Consider the following 27,308-nt stretch of genomic DNA (forward strand, 5'->3'; position numbering starts at 1 on the left):
TGGATTATATAAAGAAATAAAATAAAATAAAAAAATACGTGCCTTTTGACTTTAGCTGAGCTGGTTATTTTACCGTTGGCACTGCAGCTGCCGTACTTGATTGGTTTTCTCCAGGTTGCTGTACAAGGGAAATCTGAAAATTCTTGGCTTTTTAGAGTGAGTCTCAAATCATAAATCTGAAATGCCTGGATTTGGGCAATTACTGGGGAATCTCAGCTTTCACCCGGGAGAAAAGGTATCTCTCTAACTCACGGTGTTCTGAAAGAAAATTTGAAAACTGGAAGACTGAAGGACCACAACACAAAGCAATACAAACCAGCGTTATTAAATTCCAGAGTTTCTAGACCGATTTCACATTTGGAGGCCTTCAGTCATGATTTCCATGTGCCCAGCTGCTGCAATCTTAGCTATTCCATACATTATCCTGGTAGAACACTGTAACATACTTCTTATAAACGAAGCAGCTCTTATTCATCGCTGTAGCCCCTCTATGTCGTGCACCCCCGTGCACGTACAGACACACTTCAGCAGGAGCGCGGTGCGTACTCGAGCAGGCACAGCCCCAGGCAAGGAAAGGAGAAAAGGCCCTCATAATTGTCATTTATCAATATTCATAAAGAACCTGCCTTAACCCCTCTCGTGCATGCTCGGGAAAAAAAACCAAAATGAAATCCAACCAAAACAAAAATAAAATGAAATAATAATCTTGCTGCTCATTACCGCAGGGGATTTCCTCTCAATGTCACCACCGCCCCGTGCAGTAATTGGCATTATCTGTTATCTCTGAAGCCATAATAAGGCTTGCCACGGGGCACTTTCTCTAATCATATTTTTATTTGTCAGCTCGCGCGACGCAGACGCCAAACGCGCGGCTTGACCGAAGCGCCAGCCCCGGCCGCACCAAATCCGAGCGCGGCCAATGGCAGCCGGGGCCGGTGATGTCAGCCGCAGCCAACGCGGTGGCGGTGGCAGCGGCGGCAGTGCGCGGCTCCCGCCTCCCCCTGCGGCACTCCCCCCCCCCGTCAGCATCTTCCCAGCAAAGCCAGAATTTGCGAGTGACCCCGCCGCGCGCCCCGGCGGTGTTTCGCCCAGCAAACGGCACCGGCCCGCCGCAGAGATGTGGGCTGCTCCCAAGTGGCATTTGGGGCAACCAGCCGCGGCATCCTGAAGGCCCCAAACCCGGGCACTCGGCTAGCAACAGCTTAGCTTAGAAAAAAGAAAGAAAGAAAAAAAAAAAGCTATGTCCAAGCAACATTTTGCAGGTTGGCAAGGTGTTAGGCTGTGGCGCGGGGCTGGCTGTGGCTCCCCCACACACCGCAGCACGGCGCAGGGACCGCGGCGCGCGCACGCGGGAAGAGCCGCAGCCGGGCGCGGGAGTGCTGCGGCGCTCAGCCAGCTACTCTGCAAAGCGCCCGGGCAGCGGGGCCGCACGGCTCGCGGGGCCCAGGCAGTGCTCCCGTGCAGTGCTGCCTGGCTGCAGGGCTCCGGCACGGCGCTGCGCTGCCCAGCGGAGTCCTTAGGGAAACGGCAAGGGGCGACGGATGAGCTTTTCCCCACGGCCAACCTTATCCCAAGCTCCGCCAGTGACTGCAGGGGGGAGTGAGGCCCCCCCACCCTTCCTCCACACTTTGCCTTAAATACAATAGCAAGAGCAGAAAGCTCGCGGTGTTTTAACCTCCGAGCCAACACACACAGGCTCCAAGTCCATTTTGTGTCCTCGTCTGAAAAGGCCTCCTCAGACACAGCTGATCTCTGCCCACGGCCGCAGCAGAAGCCTTTCACTGCTGGGAGCACCGGGGAATCCTTTCGGATGCTTTGCTCCGGGAACCCTGCGGCACCGGTACGCTGCGAGCAGTGAAAGCCGAACGTGAGAACGGACTGCTGCGAAAGGGAGCCACGGGCGTTTCTCAGCGTTTTGGGAGGGAACGGAAGAAGATGGGACAAAGGTGTGGGGCTGGGGACACCAGGCCATCAATCTCTTCTGCCAGGGGTTAGAGGCACCCACGTTCAGTCATTAAGCAAAGCAGAGCCTTCATTTTTCAGCGTGGTCATAACTGGATAACCTAACTGATGAGATGATTTGTCATTTCACTGCCCCACGACAGGACAAGGTCAGGCTTCATTGCTTACGAAAGCACATTAACTTCTATACTCACACACACACGCACGGACATACATACATTTATGCATGCTCTGATTTTAAGAAAAGGATTTAACAATGACTGTTCAGAATATAACACAGATTCTAATATCTTAGGGACCACACAGGTCTCAGAGTGACCTGGAGGAAGGGAAAGCTTATGACTGACTGCTCGCTTATTCAGCACTAGATGCTGGTAGAGTGGGAGCTGACAAGGAGACAGGGGATTTGCTTCTAAACAAGACTACTGCCCACAACCCAATATGTTTAACAGAGGAAAATGGATTCCTCACGGGAGACATGTGCTCTGCCTTGGAAATCCCACATTTCCTTACACCTGCGAAAGTACTTATCTATCTGACAGCCTAACTGTGATCCTCACTCAGCTTACTGAAGTTTGGACCATCAAGCGGTATCCACCCCAAGCGCAAAGGACTAGTGTATCTGTGCATACACATACTTCCATAGACACTTCCATCACAACTGAGATTCCTGTTTCCCTGGAATATTCATTTGAAAGAGTAAATAATTTCTTTTCAGTCATACTTAAATATTTTTGAGTCTTCTTGGATAAAAGCTAAGCCAAGTACGGAACAGGAACATCTATGTATGCAATCAGACCCAGCAGGGGTTACGCTGTCCAGTGTACGCAAAGAATTACAGCTGTACAACCTACCAAGGATTATGCCAAGGAATGCCCTTTAGTAGAGAGTTCTGAAAAATCAAGTACATTTGAGAAGATCAGGATCCCTCAATCCAGTTAATTGTCATGGAGGAAAATTGTGGAATTCAGAGAATAAAATTTGTGAAGGTAGCTGCGAACAGAGAAAACTTAGCTGCTCTAACCAGGGCACACAGCCTGCTCTCAGCTCCTGTGCAAATTCCTTTGACTGTTATTAACTTACCTGTGCCAAGTAGGCAATGGCCTCAGGGCTTCCTCATCCCCAAATCCACCATCTCTGACCAGCCCATTTCCCTAACAGTATGCTTAATATGTCTTCAAGAAAGGCTCTTATTCTCCTTTCCATTTATCAGAAATATGCTCTCTTTTACATTAATATATCTTATTGGAAAGAGTCAGCAACACAAAGGGAGTAGGACAAGAAGGGCAAGTTAAACATATAGGTATCCATTTCTGCTGTGGCCATTTGTGCCCGGATATCTGGTTTGGGAGTTCTCAGCACAAAACCAGGGGGAATGGAAAATCACTGCACGTTTATTGAGAAGTGACTACACGGTGATTATGCAAATCCTTCTCCTCCAGTGTCTAACAGTGGCCCTCAGCCTACTGGAGAGGGGGGATTTGCGGCTGTCTGTGGCTACCGAGAAACAGCCACGCAGACATTATGTAAATGGTCCCTCTCAGCCAATCTAACTGTGAGGAGCCGCATTACTGAGAAATAAGCAGGCAGCTACGGGTCAGCAGCTGTATAGAAACTCGGTGCTCAGATTGATTGTAACAACTTAATTTTGGTATAATTTCAATTACCTGAACTTGTTGAAGATGAAGTAGAAACCGGTCCAATTTAAACCACCACCTGAAAGTGCAGGTTAAACCACACTTGATGGTTAAATCATCTGATGGAGTTAGTAAATATCAATAGCAGTCTGATCAAGGAAATTATTCCCTACTGGAAAGGAAATTAAAGGCAACAGTGACTCAAAAGCCCAGAAGGGACTCAGTCAAGGTTGCCAGAACCCAGCACGTTTCCAAAACTGAAGAAAGCCATCGAATGACTTTGCTGTATTGGTAATTGTCCCAAGTTTCTTCAGGGACTCATTTTGATATAACATATACAATCGTCAGTTATTGGCAAGTGCCCCCAAGAATGAGGGAAATTAAACCGCTTTTCCCTTGTGGCTTTCGTTTTCCTGGTTAAAGCATTCTCCGCAAATGAATTCTCTCCCAATATGAAACCATGGACAATCTTCTCCACGTAAAGTCTATCTGTGACTGGTGCGCAGTCTCACAGTCAGACAAGAATTAAAAAATACATCAGCACTTTATACAATGCTTTTAGACCTTTACAATATTAGTTACTTAATAGTAAGTAAAAGTGCCAAGAAATAAGATCCCATTATTACGTGCTTTTATGTCACAAGTAATTCCTTTTGAAAATGATTGTACTCACCATATTGAATGACTATGGCAGAAGTCTAAAGCAGAGATGATTTGTCGGAAGAACTTCCTGGCTTCTTTTGGTGTTAATCTTCCCTTTTTTACAAGATAGTCGAAGAGCTCCCCACCTGACACATGTTCTAGCACCAAATACCTAGAAAACAACAAAGCCAGGATTTTGTAAGCACACTGTCATGCCAATCCCCTCACGCACACACAGATACATATATATAAACAAACCTCTTTTTATACATGGCCAAGCAGAATACTTCTGGGAAAAAAAGCAGAAGAGAATCAGAATCTAAAATCAGGAGTGAGGATTATTTTACACAGGGGTTCCACAAACTTCAGACGTGCCAATGATTTGAAACACAGGGATGGATTCGGTGTTCAACGTTCTCACGAGACAGAATCTGGGAACCAAAAATGACTCAAAAGACCAGGAGGGGAAGAAGAGAAAAATCAGGTCTGAGCTTTCATGGCAGCTCTAAAAGCTACTGCAGAGTAGCAAGCATCAGGTCCCTTAACCAAGCTGACAGGTGCTTTACAACACAGATTTGGCAAAGTGGCAGTCACACAGTGTTCCGACTTGGACACCTGAGAACCAGACAGATGCCAACAAACTAGAGGGAATTCAGAAAAAAAAAAGTTAAACAGTTCAAATCATGAGAAAATATCACAAGAACTACACGGGTGCAGCCTACCCAAGGCCTTCAGCCCCTGCTGCTCAAGAGCAGCGACTTGCTGGAGCAGCCGCTCCCCGACTCCCACGTGAAGAACCTGGCAGTGAGCGAAAAAATGCAGCAAACGGGGTGCCAGGAGCGAGACACAAAAAGCTGGTCCGCACATAGCACTCTTAGAAACCTGACAGGAGTAAAATCTTCTGAAAGGAAAGGGCTGGCCGCAGCAGGGCCATCTTGTTGTGAGTAGGGGTAATGGGAGGTAGCCAAGCAGAAGAAAACTTAGCCTAAATCTCTGGAAATACGGCCTAATAGTGGGCACGGAATAGCTACCCCGGGGAAGCGGAGGAACACCATCAAGTGAACCGCTTAAAAATAAACCAGCTATAGCACAGGCTAAGCAATAGACTTCTCTTGGCAATAAGATCGTTTGAAAACCTCCAAGGACTCCATCTCTGCTGCGATTCTCTGCTCCGCTGTCCCCCTGCTTGTTTGCCCAGAATACAAAATCCCAATAGAGAAAGAATAAACCAAGCACTGAGATTTGTAGCTCAGGATCTGAGAAACTCACACTCCTCCCTTACTAACCCCTCTGAAACGCGTGCCAGGGCCGCGTGGCAAGGAACGGGATCTCAAAGGGGGTTTCTGCAAAGCAACAACGCAAAGGTGAACAGAGCTTTCAAAGCAGTTTATTTGAGACACATCACTAGAAAATTTGCAAACAAGGACTAGAGGTTCTTCCAAATTTTGAGCGTGCTTCTCTCTCCCCTCGTCCCCACAGTGCAGCAGATGGGGCAGGACTGTATGGGCACTATGATCCCCATCTCACAACGCTTTGCTTTACAGCGAGTTGGTTTTATCATCAGTATTATTAATCCAACTTTTCAAATTTAAGAGGGAAGTGAAAATAGTTAAGTCAGGATAGACTATCATCTCTTCTGTACCTCAAGCAGCATACTTTGGGAGGAAATATCTAAATTTGAAATGGAAAGAGCAAAACAGTATTATAAATTTGGGGGTTTCATTAATCCTGTTTTTAAAGTCTTCAAAATATGGAGTCATAGAAGGCATAAAAGCTGTTCCGGAGGAAAGTAAAATTGGTTTAATGATAACAGCCTCAGCCTTGAAAATGCAAGAGGGGGACTTGAGGTCCTACTTCAACAGCAGCTTCCAGCGCGACTTGTGTGTGTCTGTTCCCAGGCAGCAAAAGGAGAACTGTATTTCCCTACCCCATAGAAATGCAGCAGAAAATGCGGTAAGAGATGGACATTAGCACTGTCTTGACAGCTAACTAAGTATGACAGAAGCACAGAAAATTGGACAACACAGTGATATTCAAAACTTTAGGGAAAACTACATTTTTCTGAATTTTTTATCAAAATATAAACAGTTTAAAAACATGGCAGATTTCTCAATTTTTTCCCCCCATTGAGATGGGGAAAAACCAGACAAATCTTGACTCAAAAATCCCATTTGGAATACCTGGATTACCTTGTCTCCAGGAAAAGATGGGTAGCTGCCAGACCACCTACTAAGTATATATGGATAATATGGAGATGACCATTTATCTGCCTTACATTTTTAGAGCAAGATTATCGACAGCAGATTAGAAATGCTCAGAAAAAACTGATGTGCAGTAGCCATGGGCACTGGGGTGTCTATGTCTCTAAGCCCCAATCCTAACTTTCCAAAGCAGGCCTAAAGGACACTCTGAAAAGTGGGTTTGCTACATAATTCATTCTCCCTCTTATACTAGAGACAATCTGGTTTAATCTCCCATATGGCAGACCCAAACCTGGCGCAGAATCAATCCTAAAATTCTCCTTGACAGCTCTTTCTCTCGCTGTGCCCAGCAGAAGCTGGATATAGCAGTGCATCTTGCCCCCTAAATTCAAACTGATAGTTTTTTTATTGTTTTTTCTTTTTTTTTTTTAACAGAGGTATCTTATGAAGATGATTGTAGTTAGAGGCACACAGAACATCCTCTACGCTGGCTTAAAATGCACAGTTTTGGAAAATTACAGACCCAGCATTTCTGTCACCCACAGCAGGAACTGCAAAGCAATTTATTTTCAGCAACTTCATCCTATTAAAAACACTCAACAAAAACGCACTGACATGTTGCATGAAAAATAAAACAAATTGAAAGACAGGGAGCATTTACAAGGTTATTCATTTTTGCTCGCCACCCAGAAGCACCAGATATAATAATGGAAACGAGCAGAGGAGAACATCTGAAAGAGATCCGTGCCTGTGACCAGGCAGGGGACGCGGAGCCGCACAGCGGCGATGGACTCTGATCTGACAAAGCCCCTAGCGTGACAGGAGCGAGAAGGGCGGCAAACACATCCCCCAGTGGTCAGCGGCAAGGGAGCAACGCTGCAGGGATCACGCCGCAAGTCCTGCGCGGTTGTGTCGCATCCAGAATTTCGGCGCTCCGATTCGCAGCTGGTCGCCCGCCAACCCTATTCCCTCCAGTACCACTGGGCTTTTTTTAGGATAGCCCCCGACGAGGAGATTTTCGCTTAAACAAGGGCATCATTCAGCACCTGCCTCCACTTCTGCGCAAGCCAATGCCTTAGTGGCACGTTGCACGGCACACGAGCAGCACGCGCTATTTCCAAACAGCCCGATGAAGGGGGTTTAGACATCACCAAGTGTTGCACCACATCCAACTACCACAGGACGGCCGACACGATCCCGCTACTCTAAATGCCGCGTATATAGACGTGTGCCTATGAGTGAATCTATACAAGAACAGGGATTTTCCCAGGTATGACATGCTCTCATCTCACTTTTTTATTATTACTTTTCCCATTTATTCTGAACAAGGCAATGAATTTAGAAAAACCCAAACCAGTAGCCAAGACTAGTCTTTTATTACATTAGGAGATGAAAAGCAACTTACTTGTGAAGGAAGCCTTTTTTTAAAAAAAAAAAACAAACAAAACCTCTGTCTATGCAAGACTCAGCGCATCAGTGTCCCACTGTAAAAACGCGGCAAGCACTGCTCTTAAAGAGCCACTGCAGAGAAGACTCCAGGAAAGGAAAGACGCAGCCTCTGTGCAGCAGCCCGTACACCACCTGCTGCGGTAACACCGCGAGGGGCTGTCTCAGGAGAAAAGGCTCCACAAGAGCACTTAGCTCTCACACCTTGGACGCTCTGGACAAACATGAGCTCTTCTGACCCTTGCAATCCACGTGGGAGACACGTCGGAAGTATTACCCTCCTGTGCTTCTCAGATAGGGTACTGTGAAGCAAAGTGATTTGCCCAGGGTCACAAAATCACCCAGTATCAGAGCTGGGATCATAACCTCAAGTCTCCTGTGCCATCGACTCCATGCTGCTGCTATCACCAAGCTCCTCTCTGCTTGTGCAGGCACTGCATAAACAAGAAACCTTCAGGCTTCTGCAGCTCAGGATGAAGCCAGCATTGAAAACAAATCCTTGATTAAACATTTCCCCCACTGGGCATATTCTTTAAGAAGTTGCAGAAGTTTTTGGAGGCCACAGCTTGCTTTTATAAAGACACAAAGGTCCATGGCTTGCATGATATTTCTTCGTGCCCCTGCTACAAGCCAAACCATGGAACAAAAAATCTCTGGCAAAGCTTCAGAGCTTCAAGGAGGTGAGACTCTGGTGTTTAAAGGCAAAGATGCTGAACGCTTAATATGCAGAATGATTTAATCTATTGGAGAGGAGCTGCATGCAGCAGCTGATTCTGCCCAAAACATTTTATTTTATCTATTCCCTTTGCCACTTTTCCACCTGCATCCTAGCACCGTCACCTTCCCAATCAGAACCAGCAACTTCCTAACATTAAGCGACCCGCTAGCTATCACATCGGAAATGCATGCAGCTTAGAAAGGCAATAAGCCTCAACTCTTTTCCTTCTTTTTGTTTCAGTTTTATTTAATCTTTTAGGTAGCAAAACGGTCAATAAATAAAAACAAAACAAAACAAAAAACAGTATGGTAACAGAGGGATGACTTCTGCGTGTGAAAGAAATGGAGCGGCCAGGATGAAAGTGGGGAAATGTGGCCTTAAACCATTTCTGCACCTCTCAGTTCTGGCTACACCAGGCACCAGCAGAGACTCCAGAGCGTTTGAACTTGCAGCAGCCGCTCCACAAACGACTGTGCCTTGTTCTGGAGCTGAGGCCAGAAATGTAACAGAAACCACTCTGCCTCTCCTCCTCATTGCTCCAGCTCACCCTGTATCCTGGCGATCACAAGATGTTACAGCATACAACCCACTTACACCAGTTTCACACTGCTCCTACACCAGGCAAATTATCCTTCCAAGTCATTTTTGTCTTTTCCAAAGCCTGTATGTCAGTAGGGCTCCTATAAACATAGTGGATGGGCCAGTTTCCTCTGGGAACTATCAGTGAATATCTCATGAACAGCAGCAAATGTGTACATAATTCACCTTATTTTTGGTTGCATTCAAAGACACTAACCACCTGACAGGGCTATGAGGGTTTATGATGCCACTAGCAGAAGTTGAAAAAAAAAATGCTGTGACTCTTGCCCCCAAATCATAAAAAAATTGCAAAATTTTGGCACTCAGATAAAAATTCAGTACAGTTTTCTTGCTTTTCTCCTGACTGAAGTAAGATGTTGGCTTTCACCTCCGACATCCTACCATCAGCTCAAACTCAATATGGTTAAAACAGAGCTCTTGATCTCACCGCCCCCCTCCACTTCTTCTTTTCTCTGTCCCTAGAGGAAAAACTGCTTGTTTGACTACCGTTCAGGCTTGTGGCGTGGGTGTTACCTTTGACTCCAGTTTTTTTCATGTCTCTTAAGCTTGGTTGTACTGGTATCCTATAGATATTTTCTTCCTTATACCTCTAAGATAACGATTTTCCTACCCACCCACATGGTGAGAACTCTTGTCTAATTTTAGACACCTTGTATCTCTGCGACTTCACCACCTCATTCATCTTGATAAATAGTCTGGCCCCACTGATAGCCACCCAAAATACATATCACAACACCACTGCAAATATCTTTTCTTAGCTCTCTGCTTTGACCTCTCCTTCCATGCCTCCTCCACTGCCTCTTCCTTTTTCATACCACGTTTAACATAGGGCTAGCTGCTGCCTTCAGTTCGAGGCCCCTTGTGGCCAGCTCTGCAACCAGTCTAGGATTTCCTCCTTGGCCTTCTGAGGTTGACTTCCACCTCTGACCAGCCTCCACAGCCAGCTTCCACCGTCCACTTGTTAAACTTCCAGCCGAACAATTCTGTGCTCACACAACGCCCGCCCTATATTGGGAAGGGTATCTTTGATATTATCTATAGATCTACCTTATTATTTTTCTTCAGCTCCTTCTTGAAGGCTGTTCTTTGCTGTGATGCTTGACAACGCCTTGGACTTCCCACTGAGGAGTTTCCGACAGTTGTTTTGTGTTTTGGACTGTAAGCTGACTTTTTGTTCCATTTTTGTCCAGTGCCAGCACAACAAAGTCCTTGCCATGACCAAATCACCTCTGCACTACAATACTACCAAGCTGTGTATCACTTAAAACAGTGACAAAAATAGTTTGGATGACAATTCCTCTCTCCCATTTGGAGGACTACGCTGCACCTTATCAAAGGGTGCCTTTGCCCAGGCCCTGGGGAACTTTGAGGAAGGACTCTCAGCGCTCCCGCCAAGGCAGCGCATCTCCACGCTACCGCTACAGCAGGACTCTGCAAAACAACGCAGGCAGACTCTCAGCAATGCCTGGAAAACGGCTGTTAAAGAAAGACTGCCTGGGACAGCAAAGACCAGGACCACGCGCTACTGAGGAACAATAAAAAAACAACACCCCAGCTGTGATCTGTAGGAGACGAAAAGCTGTCTATAAACCATGAGCAAGAATGGTGTGAAATACCAAAATCCTTGCCAGATGGGATTGCCCACAGCAGCCCATCACTACATCCTAGTGTGGGTTTGCAGCTCCTGTTTTCTCAGCCATATAGATCAATACAACTTATGAGACATTCGCAGTTACACAAATTAAATCCTCTGGGGCAAAACAGTGTATTTGTTTTTATAAAAACATTAAACGGATAGAGATCTTTAGATGAAAGCTCATATTGAAACCCAAAGTATTTCAGATAAGTATTGGTGCAAAATAACAACAGAAACAAGAAATACTTTCTCCTGCTGTAGGAACTGCAGCCAATTTGGGCGTGATTAGCAGCCTGTTAGGAAACTAGTTAATATTCTTTTTATTAAATGTTACAATATTTCTACATATGATGCACAACCTCACTTAAACCTAAAAAGCTAGGTGGGTCTTCTACATATGCCTAAATTTAGACTCCACTGGGTTCTAGGGCTTTTACTACGCACAAAGTTAGACTGGATATTCACGCAGCACTGTCCAGCTTCTGAGACAAGGATTGAGATGTCCAGCAAGACGCAAAACCCCAAAATACACTGAAAGAGCCATGCAAAGACAAGGAAAACCATGGGAGTTACTGCTTGTGTCCTCTGTGCTCAAGAGTTTACTGTTTTATGGTATAGGGCCTCTGGGTAAGAAACTTCATGAACTGACTGTATCTGCTGAGAAGCTCAGCTACTCTGTCTTGTCACTTAAGAGTTGATCATTACATGAAAATCATGAGAATAATGCTAGGACCAGGGAACACAGTAGGAATCAAGACATTTCCGAGTTGACAAAGATGTCTAAGCAATTAATGAGGCCAGGGACACAAGCCAAGCAGGAATTTCACTTACAAAGACAGATACGTCTATAGCTCTTTTCAGTCCCTACGTTTACTAGTGTCCACATCTATAAAAACCTCCTAATCTATGCCATGAAGTTTGGCCACAGATTGATAGACGAACCGGAAGAGCTGCACCACAAATGTCACGTGCTAGGTGCAGCCACCGGTCCTAACGAAGCCGGAACAACCTCGCAGGAACGGCTCCTTCCACAAAACCCCCAGCAGATTATTCCCCAGAAACTAACTACTCCTTTTGACCAACTCAGCGAAGAGCTAGAAAATTCATCACATTTCAAAGCTCCGGCAAATCAGCAGGGGAGCTGCCTAGAATGGCAGACTGCCAAAAAAAGCCTCTAGGAAGAAAAAACAAAGTCGTGGCAGTCCCTCTGCCACTCCATTTGCAAAATGTCCTTTCACACCTACATATACATGAAAGGACATACGTACAGCAGGGAAATGGTTAAAAACTGCCCAGCCCAGACTGACGGGTTGCAATTCTTTGACGGCTTTTTCACTGCACTGTTTTCTATTGATTAAATAATCTCTATCAGATATTAAGCCCCTTGTTATTGGCGCAACCTATAAATTATTCAGAAGCTATATAAATTCTTATGGCGGGCATGAATTTTTAAACCCTAATTTGGCACCAGGCCAGGAACTCTTTATTTTTCTTATTTTCTCCTCCCCCGCAAGAAAATGTGCATGTTTTAGATTTTGTTTTTTCCAAAGGACAATTTTAATTATAAGCCCTTGTTTGAAAGGAGCTTGTCTTTGATTGCTAATTATGTTTGGACATGAACAGGTTGGGGATTTGGGGGGAAAGGGAGGTAGAGTGGGAGATTACGCTGTTGCACTGTCTGTACCTTTGATTCGTTGGGGATGAAAGGTGTTTCGAGCGCTGCCTTCACAGCGTGTAGTCACGCACGCCAAGGCTCTGCTGCCGTCTCCGCTATGGGCACCCGATGTGGGACCCAGCCAGAGGGACCCGCAGCACAGGATGGCAGAGCTGAGACAACACCCAGCTGCTCCCTGCTGCAGTTCTGCCAGCGACCAACTCAATTCTCTGCAAATATTCGTGGCTTATTTTCTTTCCCTGCATCCACAGCATCTCGCGCTCCAGGACCAGACTACCAGGAAGCATATCTACCATTTTTCAGTGCCGAGCCCTTGAAGCGACCGCAACCGTTTGAACCCTCACTCTGCCTTCTGACTCCTTTCCCCACAGATGGAGCAAATGTCAAAATCCCAGGCTACCAATAACAAAAGAGCAAATGGAAATCTTTTTTCTCTTTCTTGCACCGCACGATTAGTTTTCATCAGAAATGAAGTTACAGGAAAAGCCTGCCGGAGAGGCCTGGCAGCGCGAATGCCTCTGCAGACACCGCCAGAGCTGTAAGACTTTGACACCTGCTGTCAGCTGACCGTGTCCGAGCCAGAAACGTGAGCTGCGCACGGGCAGGAGGACATTTTAATTTTGTTATCTGGCTCACTGGGAAGCACTTTCACCTCTGAAAGCAGGAGGTGGCATGTTGCATACGCTGCAAGGAGGCTTGGGCACGTGCCCAGTGGCGACACTGCACTGCTGGAGGCTGAAAAGGGATCTGCTGCGTTTGGAGAAAGGGCTGCTGAACGCACGGCCCGTTTCAGAGAAGAGGAGATACCTCCAGAGGTCTGAGGTCCACTCTTCCTCCCAAAACAGATTCTTGTTTAAAATGCTGATCGAGTTGGACAACACAGAGATTAAACTAAACCTTCCCTCAAAATTCAAAAAGAACCTGAAATGTGAAGATTTTAAAAAGCCCCTATATAAATACATACACATGCAGATACAAATATCTGTACAAAAATATATCTGCATGTATCTGTAAATATATATACAGATATATATCCACACATATTGATGGAAATGGGAATTGAGAAATACTAGTATAAACATCTGAAAGAAACAGGCATAGGGTGATCCCGGGTTGCCTTTACCCTATCCTATTTCCACTCAGTCAAAAGCATCCACATGCTTATCTGAATTAGCAATATTGCTATGCTGCTGGCATTCCCCAACCCATTTTAGCCATTCCTCTGTCCTTTTTAATCCCAGATCGCCACCGGACAACATTTTCTTTTGAGAAGGAAGTTTTCCAAATGGATGCACCACCACATACCAGGATGCTTGCAACAGCAAAAAGCAGATTTTTACTATGAATGTTTTCACAGAAGCTCAAAATGCTGATAACCAAGCATTTTTGAAAAGCTAACTGTATGGTCTGGCTATAATTGCTCAGCAATAAAAACTGGAGACATGGCCTTTATTCAGGTACTCTAGAGGAGATAAGTAGGTGATGATGAAGTACATCGTCCCCCTCCCCCCAACCCAATAATTTAAATTAAATAGGTAATGGCTTAAGATCAAATGGATAATGCCATCCCTGCCAGGCGTTCTGCGACACAACCGCATCGGTCAGGCACATTCCCTTTGGAAGGTCCACCTGCTCGGGACTTCATGATGGCACTTAGGTTGCCATGTTAACGGCTCCTGCAACAGCAGGATAATTGCTTTTGTAAGATCGAAAGGAATGACGGATTTACTGAATAAAATGGCACATATCAGAGACTTCAAAATAAGGCATAAGACTGCGTCCTAGAAAAAAATCTGAGCCACCCACTTCACTGATGAAGGCCAGCGCTTTGCTCATTTCCCCTCGCGTAATCCTCAACAAGGCTCCTAATGAGCACCTCCTGCTCAGTCCCAGTGGTCGTGCTGTTAAAAGCGTATGAACTCCTCCTTCCTCTCTGCTGGCTGCACAAAACTCTACCTAGGGCCAATTTCAGGAAAGACCTTTTCTGCACATAGCACGGAGAAAGGAGGATCATCACCCAGGCTCACACAGTTCATTGGCAATGTGGAAACCAGGGGCCTAATACAGTGTTTCCCCTCCAATATGCACTACAGAACACTCCTAAAACTCAGTTTTGTTATCGCCTTGCTAATTGCCTTCGCTTATTTAGACTTCCCTAAAATCCTGTCTGAACTTGATTCATCTAAATTAGTGGTGCACATGCAAATTTTGGTAGCTCGTTGACCATTCCCCATTCCAAAATGGCAATAAAAGTTCTTAAAACAATCCAGGCTTACTCTGTATTAGGCTATTGCACCTCACTTCTCCATCTCTAAAATGGGGAGATGATCCCCTCGCCCATCCTTCCAGTCTGTTCAGCCTGCTAAAGCTACATGTTGGGGGAGAGGGAGGCACAGACTCTCTATGGCTATTTGTAAACCATCCATCACTATGGGCCCCCCAATATAGGTTGAAGGCTGTCAGTGTTATCATAAAACAAAAAAAGAAATAGCCCATCTGTCAGTAATATCACTAGTTTAACCAACATAATGTATAACTGGGTGCTATATAGGCACACCTACAGAGAGTCGCAGTGGAGCTGTGACATTTTCCCCTATACAGCTAGAATGATATTCCACAGTCTTATGGCTAAATAAGATAACTCAAAATGCTGGAAAAAGAGCTGAAAGCCTTAGAGCTCATAGCCATCTCCATTTCTCCAAATAACTTGATTTTTTAAAAAAAGGAATCAAACAAAAAATGACTGCTAGGCTAACACAGATTATTATAATTTTTTAAACTCATTTTCTGTGTTAACTAAACTGTTGAAAAAGGATGTGATTCACGGTCACATTAGGAATCTACTCAACCAATGCCCCTTGTCACGAATTAAGTCATAAACCAAAAGTCAAACATGATTTGTGAAGTTAACATTTATCGAGAAAATACTCCCCAGCGCCGCACCGAGATCAGCCGCTGGCGTCTGCAGCATCACCCGTAACCCCCCGGCTCCCCTGAAACCCTGCCCCACCGTCACTGCTGGGATGGCAGGCGTGAGGGAAAGGTGCTGCCACAACCAGAAAGCAATCCCTTTTTCTGATGCTGGTGCAAACTGGAGGTCACTGTGTCTTATTATTTGGGAAAGCACATGAATATACGTGTCTCATCCCACACACACTTCTTCCCAAGCACGCTCTCCCGCCTCTTAGTTTTATCCAAGGCTATGGCTGTTTCTAATTTTGAACAGCGAGGTTTGGCACAAGCTCTGCATTATGCCCTTTCTTTAAAATAGTGACTAATAAAAATGAAATGTAATTAATGGTCGTTGGCACTTCCATAGAGTTAGTGCGTTTCAGCAGAGGAACTCAGTACCTTTGCGGGTAGACACAGCCAGCTCGGTCTTACAGACCAAGAAGCTGGGGCACAAAGACGACTTAGCGACCGTTGAAGATTAAACAGAGTCATTGACCAAGTCCACTTTGGGGCCCAACATTTCTTAGAAGCCAGGATCTCCAGACAGAGCTTAAAGATACAGGATGCTTCCCTGTACAGGCTGATTTTTAGCAGGAAGGTGTCTGGCTGCCAAGGAACGCAGTCATTTTTGAAAACCTTGGTGCAAGACCATCCCCACTGCTCTGAACGTGAGACATTGCTCACCTGCAGTGAAATAACCCCCGAGCCTTTTGGGAGGAGAGACAGAGAGCTCAGCTCAGCTCAGCTCAGCTGCTGTCTGCCCTTATGTTCGAATCAAGAACATATAATATATTATTGCATGTATAACGCCATCCCCTCACCCCAAGCTACGATCATGGCCTTCATCCTTCATGTGTCCCCACGTCTCCATCACCCAAGTACACTGAACCTAACTGGAACACAGTGGCTGTATGGTGCATTTATGCAAGTGCATGTGTGTGCGCACGTGCACGCGCGTATCTAAGAATGCACAACACAAATAAAGGAGGATCACAAAGAAAAATATTCCTTCCCTCTGCCTGGGGCCTGCCCCTGCCCCCATTTAAACCAGAATAAAGTGATAAAGTGGAGCATACTCTTACAGACAGTGCCTCTGTTTCCAGGATTGAAGGAGAACAGCTTGGCTGCAGCTCTCCGGCGCGCAGAGCTGGCTGCATCAGGATGTCTGGGCCTCTGTCCTCAGCTGGGGCAACCTAGACTTAACGGAGCCATGACCATTTATGCCACCGACGATAAGGCCCTTGGCACGCAGCTCGGGGAGCAGCTAGGCCAGTCTCCAGCCAGCGCCTGCGCACGCTCGCTCTGGCAACCACGTCACCACAGAAGGCAGGCTCTGCCCCAGAGGAGGACGGGGAATCCGAAAGAAATTACTGCCTGCTCTGTTAAGCTAACCCTTAGACGCAAAGGCCGCACTTTCTGGAACAGGAATTCATTGCTCCAGCAACAAGACTGCCTGTACAGCCCATGAGGGATTATTACCTCCATTCAACACACTTTCTTTGGTAAACAGTTATTCTTTTCCCATGTTGTGACATTAAGGAGAGGTCACCAATGGATGGTGGCTTTTAAAAACAGTTTAATTTTTTTAACACTGAGTTCCCTACTGGGTTACCCTTTTCCATTTGGAGAACATTGATTTTTTTTCCTGTTGTGCCAAGATTAATGTGGCCTCTTTGTTTGACAACAGATTCAACATATCTAGTGCCCTGTCAAGCTAAAATGACTCTGTCTGTGGACAATATCCCTGCCTGGCACTGGCAATGATCTGCAAAAAAGCCAAACCAAACAACAACAACAAAGCTTTGCTAGTTAACTGTTACTACAGAGAGTTCACACCAGGAAATTTCAGTGGAGTCTAAAACCAAAAATTGTTAATGATGGCAAATTTAAAAATATTATTAGTGAGAGTTGAGGGTTTCAATGAAAACTATCAGGCAAGTGAGAATATCCAAACTATCTACTTTGCCAGTTTGTTACAGTTTTGATTCAAAATGGTTCCAAACCTTACAGGTATAAAGCTTCCTCCCCTGCTGCTGTTAGAAAACATTGGCTTGTCATTTCTCCCTCTGTTTTAAGTAGGAAAAGAAACAGCATATAAACAAAATACGGAGCAGAAAAGAGGGAAAGTAAAACCCTATGCAAATAGGAACTGTTCCTCCCTCGGCCAGCTACTAGATATCACGCAGACACCAGACCTGAGGGTAAAAACACACCCTGCTCCATTCTTGCAGAAATGTTACCAAGCTCCAAAACCCTCCTCTCCCTCCCATCCTTCCTCCTTCCATTTTCCTTTCCCATTTTTTGGCAAAAGCCAATAATACCTACAAATATTTTTTATTTTCGTAAACATCATGCAGCTTTAAAACGTGGGGATGTTCTATCAACTTCAGGATGGCTATTTCCCGCTCCACCTGGAAGAAACAAAAAGAAATAGAGAAAATTAGAAGGTAGGTCTTAGAACATCAGAAATCATCACACATTTTCTTCCCATTCAGCCATTTCCCACTCTTCATATGCAGGCGATTTTTCAACTTATAATATTTAGCACTCACATAATTCAACAAAAATTTAATTTATTCAGCCTCAGTACTGCCTGCCCTTCAGGACAAAAAAAACAGCAGAATGTCAAGGTTGAAAGAAAACTCCCAAATCTACCAAAGAGAATGAGCTGCAGGACTTATTGAGCATTCAAGGCAGTTCCTGCCTCACAACCCAAAGCCCATGACATGCTCTCACAGTACAGAAGCTCAAACATGTCATTTAGGGCTTTCCCGACCTCCCACAGGCACGGACGTGGCCGCAGTGCACTAGGTATTGTACACTCAGGTAATAAGAGAAAATCACCATCCTAAAGAATTTGCAGCATAAGCAGGGAAGACAAAGAGCGGAAGAGAACAATGTCATCTTAGAGCTGCAGAACTGAGGCACAGAAAGAGAAACAGATATAAGAAGTGACTTCAGGAGTACAAGGCTCAACAAGAAATTAAACCAGATTTTGGGAGACCCAGCGCTCAGAGACTGGAGCGTAAGGCCGTGCTTTCTCTCAATTCCCAACCTGTCCGACTGTGGCAACTTCTAACAGCGTGTCTTCGGTGCTGAGTTAGCAAGTTGTGACTAAGTCCTTGTAGTTAACTGAAGTCCTGTGTTCATCCAAAACTCTTATCAGACTGTAGTGGTCCTTTTAATTTGAATTTACTGAGGAGGGTACTCATTAGAGATGGAGTTTGTACAATTTCTCAGCTGCTAGCAAATTTGCTCCATGCTGCTTAAAGCCACGCTGCGACCACTCTGATTTGACCTAGACTAACTTGAAGGGAGTTAATGCACGGTGGAGACGGCAGACGATCAAAATAAACTCTGCAGCAAGACAGTCTAAGCAATGCACAGTCAGGTAGGACAAATTTCCAGGAACCCACAAAGGCAGGAACGAGACCTAAGGAAGCAAACGGGGACAAGCAGGTGGGTTTTTTTCAGTCCTTCGAACAGCTGATTGTCCTGTAGTTGCTATCCTAACAAGCAAAACACGAACAAAACACAGACTCTTTTCCAGAAGATCTCCTCTGCAGTAATCAGACAAGTAATTAGGAACTTGTTCCAGTATACTTTTAGTTCTTGATGTCCTCTAATTTCCTGAGATATCATCCTCCGCTAAACCTGAACACGGACAACTTTCCCTGAATGCTGGTAAGACACTTGGCAGGAAATTAGAAAGTGCTAGTTTGCCAGCAGCGGGAAGAGGAGGAGGATCTCTCGGCACATTGGTTATCACCCCGGATCTCTCTTCTCCTATACCACCCCCCAAAAAGAACAAAGCAACTGTAGCATCACATCACCCTTGGCCTTCCTCGCATATTAGGACGGAGGAAGGGGTGTTTTTACATGTGTCAGTCTCACTTTTTCAAAAAGACACTTATTCCTCTCTGCAAACTCAAAAGTCCTCTGAAGGATCCAGTTCCACACTTGCGACCTCTGGAAGTGGGGAACAGAAAGTGTATCAGATGTGTGTAAACAAATACGTAGCTGAGCAATGTCAGACGGGAATTGCTATGACTTCAGTGTCACACAGTACTGGATGGTGATAACTCTATAGGCATAACTTACCCATGACTAGCACTTGGATGAAATCCACTTATACAAATAGAAAATGAAAGCTGTGCATATTTCAACCTTAAACCTACCACACAAAAATTAAAAAAAAAAAGGAGGGGGTGGGGAAGAGCTAGTTTACGCCATTTTTGTCTCCTCTTCAGAAAGACCTGTTACTCTCTTCTCTCACAAGATATGCATTGATATTTGGAGAGAGCTTGCTTAAGTGCTTTATCTGATAAAGCTGGATTTGCTTCAAGAACGAGGAAAAACAAAACAGGAAAAGCACTCGCCCCCCATAGTGACCTTCCAAGATTACTGAGGTTCAGACATCAGCACCATGCACTGCAGCTACTCAGAAACGAGAACTCCAAAAAAGGGCCCTTTGGATGAGGGGGACCAGGCACTTCACGGGAATGTGATCACTGTGCCAGCCAGGGAAGTGATCATCCAACCTCTGTCCTCCCTCCTGGCTCTCCCGCCTGAGAAAGACGAAGTTCCCTGCAGATCTGCTGTCTAACTGCACTGGAGATTCACTTCGGAAAAGCCTGCTGGCGGGTGCTGCAGCACCACGCGTCCAGGCCAAGCGAGTGACGGGTGGCAGCATCCAGCCAGGGTCCTGCTTGGTTACTGTCCTTATGCACGAGAAGAGGCAGTGATTTATAACCACCACATGGAGGAGGAGATTCCATTAAAACAGATTACGGTCTACCTTCAACAGGAGAACAAGACAGCGAAGGAGACAAGAAAGCAAATATCCACTTACTACCTACAGACTGATGCTGGGAACCAATTAAAAAGAAATAATCTGAGTTACTTTACTTTCATCACTTTAACTGTACGAGTGTGGAAGGTCCTGCACATATTTTTAATTTCCTGGAAATTAAATCTTGAGGGGAAATCTAGTTTCAAAAGTCACGATTTCAAGCTCAGATATGTAGAAAGCGCCAGGCTTGATGTGCCTGGCAGTATGTCATTGCAATATATATATATAATGCACCACCCCAGTGCAGGCAGCAGTCTCCTTTCCCCAGCAGCGAGAGTCGGAGGTTAAAGAGGGGCCTGGCAGAATTCACAGGATCCTCCTTTGCCACCTTTGCTTGCTGCAAACCAAGGACAAAACAAATCTATTCATCTGCGTAAGACTTTATAAAGCCCTTCCGCGAAAGGGGCTTTATAAAGGTAAAGTATTATTACTATACTTCTCATATAGTCCAGGACTTGGTCCCTGTGTAAAGGAGCGAGACACGAATGGCTATATTATGTCAAGAACTAGAGATTCCCAGGTCTCTAACCAGCGACCTGACAAAGATCATCCTCAGAAACCTTACAGCAGCGCCCTGCCTCTTTTCCACTCCACCAAAACGCTACAGTCGCCAAAAAGCCTGCAGCGGACCATCTTCTCGGTCCCTATTCACGGGCGGCTCTTCCGGATCCTGTTCACGTTCCCATCCCCACAGAGAAGCCAGTAATTGATACGGGTTGGGCACAGAGTGCACGACTCAACAGTAATTTTACTGACATGCAGCCTAGGAGGGTCTAGTGGTAATCCATGTCATTAGCAGAGGAGAAGTAGCTGGACTCACTGGTGAAATAAAAGAGGCCTTAAATAGCGCACAGCTCTGCCTCCTTCCCCAGAGCTTCGCCAGCTCCTGGCACCACTCTTTTTGCGCATCCCTGCGCTTGCGAGCCATGTAGTGCTGTCCAGCTCAGAGCTGCCAAGGACAGGGGAATGGAGAAACCCTGCAGGGGTGTGTGCTTTAATGCAGATGCAATTATCAGAAAGCAGGCCAAGCCTAGAATAGCCTGTCTAGGGAAGCTCAGAGTCTCTGATAAACAGGAAACATGGAGAAACATTTGCATAATAGTTAAAAAAGAAGAAGAAAAAAGAGGAGCTCTATCTGTCACACAAACACAGGGTCACGTGAGAGGATCCCAGCTATAGCCTGGGTTGCCACATACCATAGCAGGCCGTCGTCCTTGCAGCACCCAAAAGTCTTAGAGCTGGGCAGGGGGGAAGCTATGAAAAACTGTGCAGGGCAAATGGAGGCACATTGCTAACTTGTAACCTTGCAGGTGCCAATTAGAGGTTTTTAAAATCTATGCAGGAGGCTGATTTGCTGACAGGATGCTCCAGTGATTCAGCTAATGACAAAGAGCATCACGAGGGCAACGTGACCTTTAGAAGCAATAACGCAAAGCTCCACTTCCATCCCTTCCACCGCTACTTCACCCTCCTCCTCCTACCACTCCTCCTCCTCCAGAGGAGCTCACAATTCTCTGGTTTACACCCATCTCATCTGCACGGTTTTCACTGACAACAAGCGCTGCGCTCCCTCCCCTCCAGACTCGCAGACACAGGGGATGCTAATTCACCTGGGAGGCAAGGAGAGCTGGGGAAGGAAGCCAGCAGGTTTGCCTCAGGGACGAAGAAAGTTCCCTTTTCACCTGCATTCACGTGCCCAGCAACATCCTGTCGCCCATCTAGAGCGTGGTGCTGTGAATATCTGAAAAACGAGGTGGGTAGTTGTCTCACATTAGCAGGCTACAGTTTGTCCACAAAATCTTTGCAAGCATTATGCAGCCGTCATTAACAGCTTTATTTCTCAATGGACACTTGTGCCCAAAAAGCTGGAGAGGAGGCGATGGCTTTCTCCTTGGATGCTTTGAAGTTCACCAGCAGCCCATCACTGACACACGTTGCTCCTCTGCTCCTTAAAGTACAGGCCTGGGAAGGGAGTCTGGAGCGGCAGAAACAGCGAGGGGGAATAAAGCCTTGCAGGCTGAGAATTTGTTAGGCTGTTTTTCCTAATCATACCTAAACGATGCGTAGGAGGGAAGCAGGGGGGGCGAGATTTTCATGTGAAACTCAAGTGCTCTAATGTTGACCCTGCTTTGCTCTGAAGTAACTAATGAAATAATTTGCAGAACTTATGCCTATACCTCAGTTACTAGAAACTGAGTCCAGACATGAACTTTCTCAGAGTTCAGAAGTATTCAGAGTTGGGATGAACTTCAAAGGATGCAGAGATTTGGATGAAGGCTAGAATTCAGCCTGGAAACCTCGCACGGAAAGACCTCATTTCTCCAGCGTCTGGCTTGCTGCAGAGTAATGTGCATTTCAGTGAGGAGAGCACAGAAAGCACAAAACATCAGCAGATCACTGTGATAGTGTTTACCCCCACTTCACTGAGCTGAAATGGCTGAACCAAAGGTACCAGAGAGCAAGAAACTAATTCAAGCTTTCTGGAAAGTTTTCGTTCTTGGTGTAAATGGAAATATCCCATGAACAAACCTCGAGATTTTACTTCTTTGGTACTTTGGCTTCAGTGAAGCTTGTTGACTTAGAGTTTAAAATGATGAAAAAAGACTGGCTTAGGTGAAGACTACCTTAGGTGGAAGTCACCTGGCCACTCTTTCCATAATAACAGAACAAACAGGCTACTCCTGAAATTAGAAGAGAACAGCTTTAAAACAGAAATGGTTTTATACAAAAAGTAACTATGGGCCCAGTAGGCCCTGTGGGGTCTCATGGCTGTGAGGATATCATTATTCCAAATATATTTAAGCCATTATAAAACTTAAGCAGTACCATACTGTATCAGTTGTATCTTTAGTTTCAATGGGAGCATAAACAGAGTAAAGGTGGAGAAAAACAGTTTTTAAATGATTAAGCATTGAAATATATTCCTCTGTAGCTCTGAATTTAGCTGAATTTTCACTTAAATTGGCCTTCCATTATATTTATGTAAAGCTCCTTCAGCAGGCCAGTGTGGAAGCAAATGGAGAACCACAAGAAATGGCCATCTACGGAGAGTATTTTCTGCTGCTATTCCAGCCATTAACTTCCCTTCTCTGAATACACCAAGACAGATTCAAAATGTATTGAAGTCAACAAAAGACATCAATTGACTTAAGTGGATTTTGAATTAGACCTTCAAACGATCATTAAGTGGTATCTGGAAGAAATCTCCCATTATACAATTTTGACTAATTAAATGCTTTAACATGAATTCAGGTTTTCTGCAAAGTACTAGTAATTATAAGAATATTTTATAAAAAGTAGGTAAACGACGAGGGGGAAAGTAGATTTAGGTATCCATCAAATCAGGCTGCTAGACAGTGCTGTACAAAATGCTTACACCAAACAGACAAAATTACTGGAGAGCTGAGCAATTCTTCATTTCATTGAAAGCTCTATTATGGGCTCATTCTACCACAATTTGTGTTTGTATGAGTGCTTCTCAAAGTTATTTTCACGTAAATGAAAATAGGTACGCGTGAGAAGTGAGCTGCATATTTGATGTTCAAATTTACATGGACAAACCTTTATATTATGAAGCTTCTTAGCAGGGAAACTTATTTTCCCCCACCTATTATTATAATGGAATGTCCTACTTGTTTTTATCGAAAATAGTATTTTTCCACAGTTCCTTCGAAATGGCATTGTCAAAGCTGCAGTGAATTTCAAACTTTGGCATAAAATCTGAGCGTGTGAAATCAGCCAAAGCGACACTATGAGAATTTTCATGGGAATCCTTCCTGCTGGTTTCAACATACCTCCACAACAGGAGGGAAGGAGTCCTGGTCTGTCCCAGTTTATTGACTCCAAGGTCCTGAAATGACGGAGTTTGGGGCCTACAAGTTATCTAATCATGGAAAATCCTATCAAGGAACCTCACAGTTTAACTCAGTAGTTAACACCTGCAGTGTTTCTCGGCCACTGAGTAAATATGGCATTTAGACTTATCTGCAACATATGTTTCTTTAAGAAGCATCAGGGCTTCGTGCAAGAGACACTGATGGGAGCTGACAGGGAGTGGATTTATTCATTCGGCACTTGAGATTATCTGCTGCCCGGTGGTACATGGCGAACAAGTGACTGACACGCAACTCTCTGCCAGCAGCCGGCAGGATTGGCCCCTTTGCCCCAGCCGGTGAAGAGCCTCCCTGTGCAGCCTGTCACCCCTGGTGAGTGCCACACCACGGCCACCGTGGCTCCACAGTGCAGGACACAGGCACTACGTATGTTGGAGGCACTACTCAACCAAAGCTTTTTTTCCTGAGGGACCATCAACCCTCTGCAAACTTATGCCTTTGACACAGGCCTCACGAGCAATCGTTTAGACACTGCTTTCTCTTGGCTCAGTTCACGGACTTAGACGTTGAAGAACACAGGAGTAGGAAGTCTAACAGGTCCTGTGCAGGAACGCAGGAAAGGAGTGCGATCCACAACCCATTTTCCCTCAGTTGAAGATATGGATATTTCTCAGAGCTTTTCAAGAACTTTTAATGCCTTATGGGGTGCTATGCTCGGACAAGGGAAAAGTATGCACTGAAGAGAGCCTGGAAAACTAAGGAGAATAGAGAGTTCAACTTTAAGTAACACAGTTGCAGAACTCTTTAATACAGAGCTGGGAGGGAGGAATAGAGACATTATAGATTTAACGTCGACAGCACCGAACACAATGCTGGAACGTCCGAGCCGAGACCGGCTGGAGGATACAGGATACTCTCTATCCCACAAAGGGAATATAGCAAGCACAAAGGAGACAGTACAGCATAGCACAGCGTAACGTTCTGCCAAAAATACAGCGCAGAGCTTCTGAACGCATTAGTAGAGAATACGATAAGGCAGAGGGAGTCCCAAGAGCATGAAGAGCATCCAGGAAAGGGAATGAACAGACAGGGCAGAGATGCTGACAGTACCCTGATGGATCCTTCAGGTAGCCCATCATCAGTAGGAAGAGAAATTAGAAAGGACATTTTAGGAAAAGCTTCCAAGGATAAACTCTCCACCATTTCCTACTTGTCTCAGCTAGCTTCTTTCTCCCTCTTCCTCTTTCTCTCCATTAGTCATACTAGCCTTGCTCAGCTCTTCAGCATTATCTTACACAAACGTCCTTTACACTTTCTCCCTAATACTCTTCCTGAAGTAATCAATAGGATTGCTGTTGTTTCATTCTCTATATCTTTCCTTAATAGCCATCTCTGGTTTCCTGAGAAATAAGGCAGGTAACAAATGCTCCAGGAGAGGGCACAAGAGCTGGAGCTTTGTGGAGATCCAATGCAGACTGCCAAAGCCCCATCCAAACCTCAGGCTCAGCCCATGCCCTGCGTTGCTCTACAAAAGGCTGAGAAGTAAATCTAATGACATCAATCATTTCAAAGAGTGGAAAACATGTAACGTGATTTTAGGTATTCTTCTATAGCCTTCCATCCTTTGCTTTCGCGTGCCCCTTGACTCTTTAGATTGGTATTTGCACGTACATGGATATCAGGATCTCGTTTCAGGTAAGTCAATAAAACAGGGGAGATGCAACCAGCGGGTTACTGGAAGGGGTTCTCAGTCTCTGATAGTCCCTCAGAGCTGGCAGCATTGGAAACAGAGACGGCAGCAGCCCACAGCTCTCTCCTTTGTTTCCATTTTCCAAATATGCTGTTGAAGCACAAGGGCACCTCCCAGAGGGACGCGGTCCCAGACAAACAGCAGCATGGACCTCATCCAGGATCTGTAAAAAGGCCAAGGGCAACACAGACGCCCAAAGTTCATGTTTGTGCTTCTCCCTCCGCAGCAGAGAGGGAGCCTTGAGGGGAGGCCTGGCAGCCACAGAGGAATCAGCAGCAGACGTTTGGCCAGACTGCAGAGCCAGGGGCTGCGGATTCAGAGAGGCCACGTGCGCCCTTCAGCCCGGCTCATCTTCCGTGGCAGGTCTGCAATGGTTTATCACACTGTGAACAGTGACTCCAGCCTGACCTGCACCAGCTCTACCTTAGCACTTTCAAGTCCACCCTAGCTTAGGTACACTGACCTCAAGAGCTATTTATTCATGATGTTGAAATCAGTCTGCTTTATTCATAGCATGAGTGGTCTGAGTGCAGACTATGTTTGAAGAATGCACTTGTTCACAGACATTGCTCCTGCTTCGCTCTCCACCTACGCAGTCTCTGCGTTTCCTCACTATGGATTTACTCGAAGGAGAGACAATAAGCGAGATCCTGTTCCAAGTTCTCCCAAGGACCAAACCATCTCCCACCCATTTACTTTCCTGGGGTGAGAGAGCTGTGAAATATGAATCTGAATGATAATAGTGGAAATGAATTCAATATGCATAACCCTGGGTCAGACTTCTCAATATTTGATGTTTGACACTAATTCCTATCAGAACGTGATCCCTTTTATAGGTTGTAAGTCCTCAAAAATCTGGTGTCTCTCTATAACGACATAAAGTAGCCCTTCAGTTCCAAACATCCCTGCCCACTCACACAGACATGGGACTAAAACCTTCTGTTGCAGACCCACCTCCACCACAACCACTTCTTCTCATGCCTTGCAAGACAAGCCTGAACAGCGTGGGAAACCAGCAGTGACCTCTCAGTATCTTCATCTCTGGGCTACCGGTGTGAACCCAGCCAATGCAGCAGGGCTCAAAACCTGTTACTCTCGGCTCTTTGGTGACTCGCACAGTAAAATGATTTTTATGGACTCAGTTTCATTCCCTGTTCCAAATTAAGCTCGGTTGCTAGACAGTTCAATGGATGCTGCAAAGCTGATCCCCTCCCTTCAACTAGCACATCTCAGTGCTCAGGACTAACACAAGCTTTCAAGATGACACTAGTCCAGACGCAACAGCTTTCTCCATGATGCCTGGCACATCTGTTTCTGCCTTCAACCTCATGAAGGCAGCAAACAGATAGCAGCTCTGGCTGGGAGCTTTCCGTTGTGTTTTAACCTGCAAAAAGGATTGCTGAC

At 45.5% G+C, this 27,308-nt stretch overlaps 1 protein-coding gene across 1 annotated transcript in view; it reads right to left on the reverse strand.

Moving 5' to 3' along the window:
• The window catches only part of BRSK2 (BR serine/threonine kinase 2), a 313,443-nt gene that overhangs the window by 91,532 nt on the left and 194,603 nt on the right, over window positions 1-27,308 (reverse strand). Inside the window, 2 exon segments of the mRNA XM_064513155.1 lie at window positions 4,273-4,413; window positions 17,795-17,880. Coding sequence (XP_064369225.1) covers window positions 4,273-4,413; window positions 17,795-17,880 — 227 coding nt within the window.

The sequence above is a fragment of the Dromaius novaehollandiae genome, chromosome 5 (assembly GCF_036370855.1).
Source record: "Dromaius novaehollandiae isolate bDroNov1 chromosome 5, bDroNov1.hap1, whole genome shotgun sequence".
NCBI classification, from domain to species: Eukaryota; Metazoa; Chordata; class Aves; order Casuariiformes; family Dromaiidae; genus Dromaius; species Dromaius novaehollandiae.